We start from the raw sequence: 13524 nt of genomic DNA, 5'->3' as shown, positions 1-13524 counted from the left end.
AAAAACGTAACAGTTAATGAAAACTCATTAATTATACATTTGAAAAAGGAAACATAAAGCAGTTTATAGTTCGATTGCCCTTCAAATTTCGATATTATACATAATCTTAGGTTTTTAAAATTAAAATAATAACTAAAATTATACAAGATGAAGCGCAGAACTACATCTTTTAAGGTGCCACTCTTCTATGAACAAATATACTTAGCATTTTGTTCAATTAAGAAACTAGAAAATTGACAAATTTTCATTTTGTAGTTCGTAAAAGAAATGATTATTAAAATTTGCAACAGACTAGAACCTTATCACATAAGGGAAATATGACAACAGCCAAATTATTCAAGAACGGCATAGATGTTATAATGTCTGTAAAAATGCAGGCTAGGTTTGTCGGGGATTTACAGGGATTAGACTCCCAATAATGTTTTTCAAATTAATAACATTGAATCGAGCGTACGCCACTATCAAATCGATTGACAAAATTTTTTTTCTTTGACACTTTTCTGTCAAATCTTGCAAAGTTCTACTCATTCGTTCTTTTATGGGCAAAGGTCGTATGAGAGCTAATGAGGGGGACAAGTCTCTGAAAGTTCCATTATCATCATCATCATCATTATTTAAACAACGAAACAAAGAAAAAATTTTGTCTTTTCAGTATATTATGATAAAATTTCAATGATCTATTCTGTGGCAATATCTAGCTACAATTTTGGCTCTTGTCCAAATTTTCATACCTTTGAAGAGAAGAAGCGTCAAGACAGTTTTGACTTATTAATTTGATTTATTTGTAAATGAAAACCATTAAAAAGCGGGATTAAATTATTTTAGCGCTAAAATAAGTTGTTCTCTCAAATGTTATTACTCTTTTTGTATTAACATTCTGTGGTCATAGTTGACAATCTCGAATATTCGTCAAAATTTTAAGGAATGGCCATCTGTCATCTGTCAAAGAAATTAAATAATCATTTCATTCATGTTGTTCACTTCGCGGCGTACAGAACAAGTTACTTGAGTTTTCACAAAATTATTATAAATAACAGTCAAAAAGCAAAAATGTCTACAAATACTTCTGAAATTGGATCACAAAAAGTAAAAAGCATCGCAACCGGTGAGGTAAATATGTCTGTAGATTCTCATTTCAAGTTTTATGCGTTGTTTTTTTTTTAATTTGTGTTGAGTGCTACATTATTTATTATTCTGCCAATATTATTAAATAGTTTTAAAGGATTTACTGAAAGAAATCAGGTTTTCACATTGGAAATGTTAGGAAATATAAGATATAAATGAGTCTTGTTACAGTTTAACGGCTTTTAACTGTAGTTTCATAACTTTGTAATAATTTGTGAGCTCTACTTATTAATTACTTCCATTGAATGTACTTATGTACTTAATGTAATTATCCAGTCGCATAACAAGGAAAAATAGGTATTTTCTGATATGAAATAATTATATCCAGGTATTTATGTAATCAGATTTTTCTATACAGCATATTCTTGGGCCTTTCATAAGAACCTACCTATTTAAATTAAATTGAAATGAAACTACTTTTACGGATTTTATCGTGGTTTAATTTTAGATTTTAGTTCCCGACGTTTCAACACCTTTGCAGGTATCATGGTCACGGGCAGACTGCCCCTGACCATGATACCATTTTTCATTCAATGTCTAACATTCGCGTAAACCTAAGAAACCACTATTAAATTAGATATCAAATTTTATCTAAAAAATTGTCTATTTCACTGATTATTTCTTTAACACTAAGAAAAACTTTTCCAAACCAAACAATAACTCCTACCTACTTGTTAAAAAACAGCAAATGAGGTCTTTTTTGCTTCATTATAACTTATATGGCACAAGACATTTGCCATTCAGCCTGTCTATCCTCATCCCTTTCTATATATTGTCTTCTATACAGCCTATTGCATCAAATCTGGAGTTTTAACTGCTTGTATTGTTTTTATTTTTACTGCAAATATAGAAAGTACAAAAAATATCAGTTACAGTTCTTATCAAAATAAAAACATTATAAAAGTTAACAGGTTATCAGAATGCATTGTTTTTCGCTGATATGAAAAGAAAGCAAGAATATCTATATTCTCTGTTGTCTCTTAACTTTACTTTCAATTTTTATGAGCTAAATACTTTTTGAAGAATCCTACTGATTATTCTATCCTTCAGCATAACTTCATTACTTTTTTTTTAATATTGACACTATACAGTCAATGATATTTTTTGTTTTTTGGTGTGAACTAAAAAACTATAATATTATAAATGAAGTAAAGTTGGTAATATAGTTGGTAATCATCCCCAAATGCTGCTCCCAAAATTTGGTTATTAAAATAAATATTTAGCAATTAAAAGAGGAAGTTTCAAATTTAAAAAAAGATCACCCTTTTTTTAAAGATTTTTCTTTGAGATAAGTTTTGCTGCAGCAACTCAAAAATTACTATTGTTAGAAGATTTATTTTCCTTCACTTTGGCAGAACTTTAAATCCAATGATAGAGCCAATTTGTTTCCAAAATGCTTCTATACTAGGTCTAGGTATTATGATAAGTATATAATTTAAATTTTCAGACTTTTGAGTTGAAGCGTTTCTGGGAGGATCAGAATGTGGCCATTATCTTCTTCCGCCGCTGGGGCTGCATGCTCTGCAGGCTGTGGGCTAAAGAGGTAAGAATAGAATATAATATCTACTTAAAACCCAAATTGTATGGGTATAATTATTATTTTGTCACCGATCTTTGTTTAAAACTATGTGTCGTTTATGGAGGCCAGGAACCTGGGGCAGGGTAGTATAATCGCTCCTTTAAGATTTCTATTCATCATCGGCCTAGCCCCAACTATGTTGCGGTCAGCTTCCAGTCTAATCGGATTCAGCTAAGTACCAGCTTTAAGATTTATATTAGGTAGCTAAAGAATTGTTGATTTCGTGTGCACGAATATGAACAATATTTTTTTACTTGGCAATTAATAAAATGTAGAAAGTATGTAATGTAATGTTGTAGAAATCTTCGCGTAATCATTAAACTTTTCGCTTGTCAAGTACTTAGATGTCTTTTGGGGTCAAAAATAACAAGATTGTAATAATAATTAAACATTGTTAAGATTCCAAACAGGTTTATAGACAGTTGTACACTTGCACAATAGTTATTGTACGAAGAATGCGCAGTAGAAGGTTATTCTCAATAAACGCGTAGTAAAGTTAAACCTAAAAAGGTTTGACTAAATATTTAGAAAGTTTGTGGATCGCGGTGTTACGCTTCTAAACCCATTATTAAATTTGGTCTTTGTGTCGCGTTGGGTTACAAACATTCAAGTCAAGCAAAAAGATAACCAGACTCAGGACAAGCATTCGTGGATCATACAAATGCTTGTCCTGCGCGGGGATCGAATCCGCAGTGCGTCGCGCACAGCGGGCTTGCCTCGGCTACCCGGCATAACTGACTCCCGAAGTTGGTCTCTACGAATTAATATCTACCCATGTTCCTTTATTTTAAGTTATGTATTCATCTTCGTCTCAGAGGCCATTAAGGTCACATACATACATAATTACGTGATTCGATTTTATATGGTCGAGTTTTAATAACATAAGATCGTCTATATAGTATTGTTGTTGAAAACATTTAGACGTAGTGAAACTGGTTATAGTAACTGTACTAAAACAATATTTATATTAAAACTAGCTGACCCGTCAAACGTTGTTTTGCCTTGTAATGTTTTTCTAGTTGTATGTATTTTTAATGACACATTATAAAAAAATAAAAACAAAAAATGTCGTCCAAAAAATATAAAAAATAATTTTATTATAAAAATAGATGTTGTTCTATTCTCAGACCTACCCAATATGTACACAAAATTTCATAAAAATCGGTCGAATCGTTTCGGAGGAGTAGACCAGGTACGGTAACTAAAATCGTAACACGGGAATTTTATATATTAGATGTAAATTTTGGGGTTGTTTTTGTATAATATGTTTATTTATTTATTTAATTACACATTTTATACATCTGAGTAATAGACAGTTCGTTAGACCTAATATAATAAAACGAATTATGAGCTATTTTTACTTGCATTACTTGAATCAATGTTTAAGTCACGTAATGGTCCAAAAATAGAGCTAAACGAGTTATCGCATCTATAATCATAATACCCTAAAACTGCTGTGCCCATTTTTCATTATTTTAAACGAGTCAAATTTCAAAGCCATTGTCAATTCCGAAAAACTTCCCTTTGAAACCGTTTGTTTTAGTTAAAAAGTAGCCTATTCTCAGGTTCTAGACTATCTATGTACCAAATTTAATTACATAAGGTTCAGTAGTTTTAGCTTGAAAGTGAGGCAGACAGATATACTTTCGCATTTATAATATCAGTATGGATAATGATTTATTACATACTGACGCATTACGTCTATGCGGTGTTCGGAACTGCACTAGTCATAACCTATCCCATTCGTCTATACAAACAGATAAAATACCTAACACCAAAAAACTCCAAAAACATTCCCATAGCAGATATCCAAACGGTTTGATCGTCATAATCTCCTAATTCAAGTTATCTACCTGATAATGTGACACGAACAAATTTTGTTCTAGAAGCTAAGGAATTTGATAAAATAGGCGTCATATAGATAGATAATTCGATGTTACTATCTACTACAAATAATGGTAACAGGTGCCTTTTTATCGTCCTCTCCCGCTTTGGGTTGAGCAGAAATTATGGTAACCGGTGCTTTTTTTATTCCGTCTTCTCTCCGTTGAGCAAAAGGATATGTCAGACTTGTCTTGACTAAAACGGAACCGCCTTAATTCTGCTGGGGAATTGCAATCCTGCTGGGTCGGTAACCAGTGTCTGGAAATTTACCACGTCTTTAAGTAATATATTGTGAAAGCGTGACACCGCAATACATGTCGTCGATCGGTATCTCTCTTTCACACCTGTAATATTATTATGTCAAGATATAGAATTGGGCCTTTTGGTCCTAATTATAGAAACTGCCGAAAAATTGGATAAAATTTGCCACTATTCGATATAGATAGATAGTCATATTCTCCTACAATAATTGACTCCGCAGTTGTCTATCGTGTTGTCTCGTTGCCCCATCACATCAGTCCTGCATTATAATTTCATAGTAAACGCTGATAGTTGCATAACATTTAGTTATTAGCGCGGAACTTACGTTTTACAACTGCACTTTGATTAAAGTCTAAAGGTGATCGCTTGGTCAGATAATGATTTTATTTGCCGCCTACTTGCTGATTCATGTTGACAGGTATTACAGACTAGCTGTTGCCCGCGACTTCGTCCACGTGGTTAGAATTTTCCCCGTTTTTTCCACATTTTCCATTGTATCTTCGCTCCTATTAGTCGCAGCGTGAATTTATATAGCCTATAGATAAGAATTTTTCAAATCAAACCAGTAGTTCCTGAGATTAGCGCGTTCAAACAAACTCTTCAGCTTTATATATTACCACTATTATATTCCAAGCTGATTCAGGCGATGCGTAAATATCGTTCAAAATTGCAATACATTGCCGTTTTTGGTATATCGCTTTTGATAACAGACCTACGCGGTGTGTAATCTAAAATCTATAATCAATATCGCTCAATTTTTGTGCTTACTACCGTAGACATGAGCGTTTTAAAATGTACATGAACTTAGCTGTATTGAAATTTTTGTATCATGGACTCATTTTGACAAGATTCAGTTCCCCCAATTTTATAATTATAATTCATGTTAGTCAGAGTATAAAATAATAAACAGGTATTAAAATCACGTTTAACTTGTTTTACCCAAAATAGCTTGGCGCATATTAGGAATGTTGATGATGAAAATTTATTTTATCGGAGCTTACGCGTGACATCACGATTGTTTATACATTTTATTTAGGGAATCGTTACGTCACAAGCACGTCCTATAACTTTTTGAACAGTTTATCTTTGACATTTTTCTTGTTCGGCTGACTTTATGTATGTGATGTAAAATGAATGTTTGTGGAACCTCCCTCGTCACAAGGATTAAAATCGTTAGTGCGGGGTCTTTTTTTTTCAGAAAATAAAGAAAGCACCCGCTCGTTGCTCAGGTACTGTTACCAAAATCTGTTTAACTAGTTCTGGAAGTGACTTAAAATTACATATTTGTATTTCAGTTGAGTGAAATAACCCCAGTTTTGAACAAACACAATATTAAGCTGATCGGTGTTGGAGTGGAGGAGGCGGGCTCCAAGGAGTTTGTTGATGGAAAATTCTTTGATGGAGGTAAAGACATAATAATATTGTTTAATTACAAAAGATATAATACAACCGACCTCAAATAAAAATCTGCAGAGTCGGTCGACGAATTGAGAATATTTTTTTTAAGTCGGCTGAAAATTTCCCATTTATGTTTAAAAATTCAATTTAACAGTGTAAATCTAATGACTTAAAAAGGGGTACATATTTTCTTGTTACAAAAAAAAAATTGGTTATAGGCCTGTTGGACTCGCGACACTAAGAGTTCCGTACAAATAAGCTGAAGAGAAACAAATTTGCAATAAATAATGAGTTAAATGGTTCATAAAGCTAGTCTAATCACGGATGGATAGACAGCAGAAACTCAGTACTAGAGTTCCGATTTGACTGGCCGTTTGGATACAGAACCCTAAAATGCACTGTTATTTTTTCAGAACTGTATTACGTGGATGACTTATCAACGTACCAGCGTCTTGGCTTCAAGAGATTCAACGTAGTCACGATCATTACGTCATTATTCTGGAAGCAGTCGCGTGACGCCATCTCTAAGGGGCGTGGCTTGGGTTAGTGACGTCATTGTACGGTCAGCTTGTATAGTAGATGAAAAACAGATGAACAGAGCCAGCAGACAATTTATATTTATTTGTCAGTCAACGGTGAGACAAGAAAAATTTAGGTCAATTTTCGAAAAAAATATCTATTTTCATTATTTTCAGGAAATTTTGTTCCAATGCGATACAGCATTGCCATTACTCAAGTCAACTTTCTTTAGGTTCTTAAAAAGAGTTAAACTAGGTACCCAAAAATATTGTCTTTTATGCAATAATATATTTATATATGACTGGTATATTTGAATGGTAACCTTATTTTTAATTTTTTTTAAATTTATATGCTGTGGTTAGTTATCAACTCTGCAGTCGCAGTAAATTCTTTGGCCACTCTAACTGATCAAATTTGAAGAATACTTTTTTTTTAGTTGTTCAAACGCCATGTTCATTTGTATTTTTATTGCTGGCCAGTTCTTGTAGGAACCGATTTTTTTACGTATGGCAAAATGTTCTCCAAGACTGGAATAATGGTGCACTTTGAATAAAGTTATTAAGGAAAAATCATATTTAATGGTAATTACCTTGTAATTACATAATCAGCGCGCTCGTTTACAAGAATTGGCCTTACAATTTCAACCTTCTTAGGGCCGATTTTTCAATCGTCAGATAACTTTCATTCGACGAATATGTTTGACGTTTTGACAGCTTTTGTAAAGAAAATATGTCAAACGGCCATATTTATTCCTCAGATAAAGGTTGTCTGACGATTGAAAAATCGGGCCTAAGTAGAATAAAGCGTAGCTGTTTTTGTATATCCGTTGCCGTTGCCAAAAAAAAAATTGTAGAAAATTCAGTAGATATTAAAAACGTAACTTAGTTTTACAATAAAACAAAATATTAACACGAGTAAATCACAGGTCTGGATTCCGACCTTATTGGTGACGGATTACAAAATGGCGGCGCTTTATTATACAGAAAAGGCGGGAAACTAATTAACCACTTCGTGCAAATGGGACCGGCCGACCGAATGCCGAATACGGATATTTTAGAGGTTAATACCTTTACATTATTTTGTCCTATTTGTATAATAGGCCTCGGTGGTGATACCAAGGGTGATTGGGTGCAAGTTGGTGGCGCGGTTCTGGTGCAAAAGGGCGGGAACGTACTCCGCCATTTTGTTCAGTCTGGACCAGCTGACCATTTGTCTAATAAGGATATTCTGAAGGTTTGTATTGGTTTTATTTTTAAAAGACTTAATATACAATTTGACAAATAGCTTAACGAGCTTTCTGAGATACAGAGGATTTCGAATTTTGGACATTGTTCTTTTTATAAGTTAATACCTGTTGCCCGCGACTTCGTCCCCGTGCGTAGAAGATATAAGTTATGATTTATACCTGCCCTGTTTTTTTTTTACATTTTCCATTGTATCTTCGCTCCTATTAGTCGCAGCGTGATGGTTTATAGCCTAAAGCCTTCCTCGATGAATGGTCTATTCAACACAAAAAGAAATTTTTCAATTTGGACCAGTAGTTCCTGAGATTAGCGCGTTTAAACAAACAAACAAACAAACAAACTCTTCAGCTTTATATATTAGTATAGATAGATAACACAAAGTAATCTTACTTAGCCCTAAAATTAAATTAGATAGATGGGCTTGAAGTATTGAACAAATATTATCATCATACATTTTCGGTCGCCTTTCAGTCTACTCAAATGCAGCTAAAGTGACCAGTGTTTTACAAGAAGCGACCGTATATCGGACCTCCTCAATGTGAGAGTGGTTATCAGGATTTCTAGCTTCTAACTACCAGTAGAGACTCACAAAGATGAATAAATAACAAGTCCCGACACTTCGTAACTCCCAACTAAAATATTTTTTTTTTTTTCACATCTACGAGCACAGTAGTATTTTGTTTACCTCCCGTCGGCTAAATAATATAATAACTTTATTATAAATTTGAAGAAGGTGGCTGGCAGCGGATGGATGCGGGCTGCCCAGGACCGGGATGGTTGGCGCTCTTTGGGGGAGGCCTACGTTCAGCAGTGGACGGCGATAGGCTGAGATGATGATGATGATTATAAATTTAATTATATATTCTATGATTTCAGCACTTCGGTCTCGAAAACGAGTACAACCCAGAGACAATGGCGAACAAGAAGGCCGAAGAAAAGGAGTGCACTGTACGTATGAAACTATTAAATAATAGTTGTAGACTATGTTAGACATCAATATTAAGTCAATTCACATTTAATACATCAATTTGATTCAACCATATTCAATCTACTGTACCTATTAATTAAACTTAAGATAATAGCAGATACATTTTCTGTATTGTAGTTTATCTGTTTTGAGTAAAATTATTTGAACAAGTCAACCAATATCATCATAATTAAAATCTCCTGAACAGTATTTTTGTATTGTAATAGATGTTAAAACCATTTATTTATTTAATATTTTAGATTTAGCTTCATTCTAAGTATTTAAGTAAACTGTAGTTAGAACAACTAACTTGAACAGCACTAATTATCCATTTTCCAGACAGAAGCGAAGCCCTAAGCCGTGGCTACAGACTCTACAATCCCGCTCGCTTGCCCCCATCCACACGATATGGACGGACAGGCGATGTAAACGCACCTGGGTGTAGTATCCAATACATTGACGGTTTTCTATGGACCTTGTTAACTATGAGACTGAAGTTACCACGCAATGAATGTGTGGCAAGCGAAATTGTAAGTTTAAAGGTGCCTTGAATATGTTTTATTGGTACCTTGGTTTTGTTGAGGAAATTATAATGCTATGCTATTCGTTAGGTAGGTTCAGATTAATGAGATTTGTCGTTCACTCGCTGAATGAATGAGTGAACTGTAAATTCTCTCGTCTATATGTTTATTCAATAAAGGAATGTGTGAAGTAATTTAGACAATTGATTTAATGTAATGGTGATCAGAAAAAAAGTTAAAATGAACTTTTAATTAAAAATCGTAAATTCTGTTTTTAATAGGAGTAATACATAAATAATTGATACACTATTTAATTATAGTGAAATATTCTAGAGAACCTATAAAGAGTTTTGTTTGTTTAACAAAATCAGAGTTATAAAAAGAGTAATGATTTAATAAATTCATACTGAAAACATTATGCAAAGTTTTTTATCAGTCGCGTAATAAACTGCGATTACTTGATTCTGAATCAATCAAAAAGATTTTTAAATTATCTTATTTGCCTATCTAACGAGGCTTTACTTAAAATTGGCAGCTTTAATTAATGTTCTTAATTAACACTCCTGCACAGAGGAATTGAATCCTTGTGTTGCGTTTCTAAAACATTCAAGTCACATACACAAAGACACCCAGACTCAGGACAAGCATTCGTGGACCACACAACTGCTTGTCCTGCGCGGGGATCGAACCCGCGACATGTCGCGTACAGTGGGTTTGGTTTTGTGACCTCAACCTCTCGGCTATCCGCTATATAGTTGTTTTTTACAACGAATTCAAAAGACATTTATTTTTTAGTATTATTGTAATATTAGATTTTGTTTTATATATTTTTATGAATTTATCTTATATTTTATTATTTATTTATTTTAAAATAATGACGTGAAATCCAAGAGAGTTGTTAAATTGATAGTTTTTAATATTTAACGAAAATTATAGTCAATGTACTGGATACTACGTATGGACTGATTATTATAAATGTTGTATTTTTATACCTGTAATGTAATTTAATTTAGGGTGATCGGTGTTTTGAACCTTATTGCCTACATGACAAGGTGCATTTTTATATTTAAAAGACTTAAAATATTGTAAACATTGTAATGTATGTTTGAGTTCAGATGGTGAGCTTTGAATGTGTAAAAAACATAACTCTCCTTTTAACGCAATCGGTGAAACATTAGATTCTACTGGTAAATAGACTGACCCGGATAACGTTGTTTTGCAATATGAATGATTGCTAGAGGCATAGAAAAAAACATTTAATACGAATAAGAAAAAGATGGCGTCTGGTGTAAACCCTTATCTCTAAAGGGTATCTAAAATACATAGTATTCGATTCTCAGACCAATTGAAAATGCATATTAAACTTCATCTGAATCAGTCAAGCCGTTTTTGAGGAGTATTTTAATTAAATTGTCTTCCGCCAAGGGCGTTAAAAACCGCACGTTCAAACTTACTATCTGAATTAAAACTTAAAATAAATAAAATGTAATATAAAAATAATGCTTCATTAGGTACTTATACCATCCCTATCAGCTTATTCATTCTGAAGCTGAACGAGTGATACTATTACATAGTATTTAAAGGCTGTTCTGGTTTAGCCTTTTAAACGCATTCGCGGTTACTTACAAATATGGGGGAAGCCGCCAGATGGCAGCTATATTCAACACGTTATAGTAACAATAGGGTATTGATAAAAGAACAGTATAGTCCGTCGGACAATTTCCAAAATGATATTTGACACGCTTTTTCTTATTTTATCTCGTAAACAAAAAGAAGGCGATACAGTGAAATTAAACCTTGTGTGACGTCACTTACCAGTACGCCTCTATGTTACTAGTCGTGACGACCACACATTTCATCATGTTAGGTGCGTTCAATCTTCGTTCCTTTTTCATTATGTGATAAAATGAATAATACGTATTATATATTTTTGGGTAATCTGTCAGAAGGATTAAACATATTTTTTTTCCTTTACACTATTGTTTTTATACAGGCAGCTTTATTTCTCACAGTGGTGACTTAAAATCATGGGAATATATGGTAGTTAAATATGATGAGGTCGGGTGTTCGATACTGAAAGAGGCAGAGGGTTTATTATTTAGGTCCATTTCCTTCGTTTTAACTTTTTAGTACATAGCCTCTTAAAAGGTTAGTGCATGCAGTCTTAAAAAAGTGTTAGCTTGCCATGGATTGTACAGAGAGGTCATTAGACGTGTATAAAGGCTTAAATATTGGTTTATAGATAGCCAAAGTGGACCAAAAGTAGTAACGCGATTGTCATTGGTTTTCCTATATTTTAGGAGTCTACTTATCTTGTGAGAGGGTGTAAATTGTTACAATAGTGGGACTTATAAAATTCCAAAATGATTAAGACTGGGTTATTTGTTAAAGTTATTAATTGATTTGAAACAATGAATTCCATGATGGACTGTAATGATTTATTCGATTAAACTGTGTCACATAGCCTATGTAAATGGTTGAGTACCTTTATGTCGACTAATCTCATTGGTTGGTTGACAAATATTATATTGAACAGTTTTAAACAGAGAGCGAAGAAAACTAAAGCCAAGTATAGGATTTTGAAAGTCATAAAATGTGTAAGTTCGTTCTATGGGACTCGAATTGTAGATTCTTAACAAAAAAAACTATGATATAAATCGAATGCAGTAAATATTTTGTAACCAGAATGGTTGATAGTGTGGAAGCGAGACGGCACATACAATGCCTAGCGGCGTCTCCCTTTCACAACGATAACACAACAGTCCCTCTAGCCAAAAGGAGTCCACAATCGTCAAAGTTATAAATGTCATTTCCGTACATACGGTATTAATTGACGTTATTAATATTATTAAATAACATCCACAACGCCATCTAGTTTCAAACTAAGCAAAGCTTGTATTATGAGTACTAGATAAATGATAAACATATTTAAATCATCTAAATATATACATATTATAGATAAAAAACACCCAGACACAGAACAAATGATCGTGCTCATCACACAAACATTTGTTCTGGGTGGGAATCGAACCCATGACATCTGGTATAGCAGTCAGGGTCTCTTACCACTAGACTAACAGGCCAGTCGAACTTTGAAGATTGTAGAAATGCTCTTTGGCTTGAGGGACTGTTTTCAGTGCTAGTACTAAGCTAGACTTTCAAATGGACCTCCTGTCCATATTTAAAAAATAATTAAAATAGAATTCTGTTAGTTCTGATTCGCACTGGAGTTTTTTTAACGCGCGTTAAAAAAGGGTTCAAATAGAACAAATGCATTTCCAAGTACTTGTTCATAGGTCCGTGCTTTTTAAACGCGACGCTTTTTTCGAGTAGTGTTGCATTTGGGCGTTGGGCGCTAAAGGGAATAGTCGTATGAACATGCACTTGGAAATGCATTTGTTCTATTTGAACGCTTTATAACCCGCGTTAAAAAAGCTCCCGTGCGAATCAGGCCTTAGCAAAAAGGTTTTCTACATCACGTTGGTACCTTCCAGTCTATTAGAGTTTTCTATACATTTGTAATTATAAGATTTTTCTTGTGTAATGTTATATTCGTTTATATTTGATTGTTTCTATTTTATCAAGCGATAATGTAACGCTCAATGTGTTTTAGAAATAAATGTTTATTACTTATTCTGTTTTTGTTTGTTCTCATTACCTGAAAATCACAGTAATATTCTAAATGTGAAAGTATGTGAGTGTGTTTGTATGTGTGTGTATTTTTGTTAATTCTTCTCGTTAAAATGTCTGGACCGAATTCGATAAAAATAAATATGGTGTAGCTGACACCCTGGATTAACGCAAAGCCTACATTTTATCCGAAGGTGGTATGGGCGGATAATGCTTTGCAGCTATAACCGACATCCAGGTGAGCGATGCTGCAAGTATTGACTAGTAATAAAAGGTTATTTCGGCCTCTTTGTACAGGTAATGCTTTGACAATTAAGTTGAATGGTCCTTTGCCGCTTTACCAGACGATTAAGAGATCATTGTAAAACATAGACTTTATTCGATAAATACTAGTTT

General features: G+C 33.5%; 1 protein-coding gene across 2 annotated transcripts; it reads left to right on the top strand.

Moving 5' to 3' along the window:
* The first annotated feature begins 878 nt into the window (after positions 1–878).
* Positions 879–12275, top strand: LOC113507591 (prostamide/prostaglandin F synthase-like). 2 transcript variants are annotated; one of them, XM_026890437.1, is made up of 7 exons: positions 879–1110; positions 2573–2668; positions 6145–6253; positions 6661–6789; positions 7692–7825; positions 8887–8958; positions 9317–12275. In XM_026890437.1, exons 1-7 carry the CDS (start codon positions 925–927, stop codon positions 9332–9334), a joined length of 744 nt encoding a protein of 247 aa, XP_026746238.1. In that variant the 5' UTR covers positions 879–924; the 3' UTR covers positions 9335–12275. The 2 variants fall into 2 exon arrangements, with proteins under 2 accessions (XP_026746238.1, XP_026746236.1); XM_026890435.1 differs by lacking the exon at positions 7692–7825 and adding an exon at positions 7866–7999 and having other exon boundaries at positions 905–1110.
* The last annotated feature ends 1249 nt before the right edge of the window (positions 12276–13524 follow it).

The sequence above is a fragment of the Trichoplusia ni genome, unplaced genomic scaffold, assembly GCF_003590095.1.
Source record: "Trichoplusia ni isolate ovarian cell line Hi5 unplaced genomic scaffold, tn1 tig00002950, whole genome shotgun sequence".
Lineage (NCBI taxonomy): Eukaryota > Metazoa > Arthropoda > Insecta > Lepidoptera > Noctuidae > Trichoplusia > Trichoplusia ni.
Note: the sequence above shows the minus strand (reverse complement) of the source record. Positions and strands in the feature narration are given on the sequence as shown.

Excerpts from the sequence above, each read along its gene's own strand:
- LOC113507591 (XM_026890437.1), top strand. The coding sequence starts at position 925 with ATGGCCATCTGTCATCTGTCAAAGAAATTAAATAATCATTTCATTCAT. Across the intron at positions 6,790-7,691 it reads CTCTAAGGGGCGTGGCTTGG|GTCTGGATTCCGACCTTATT; the intron begins GTTAGTGACGTC and ends AGTAAATCACAG. Across the intron at positions 7,826-8,886 it reads CGAATACGGATATTTTAGAG|CACTTCGGTCTCGAAAACGA; the intron begins GTTAATACCTTT and ends CTATGATTTCAG.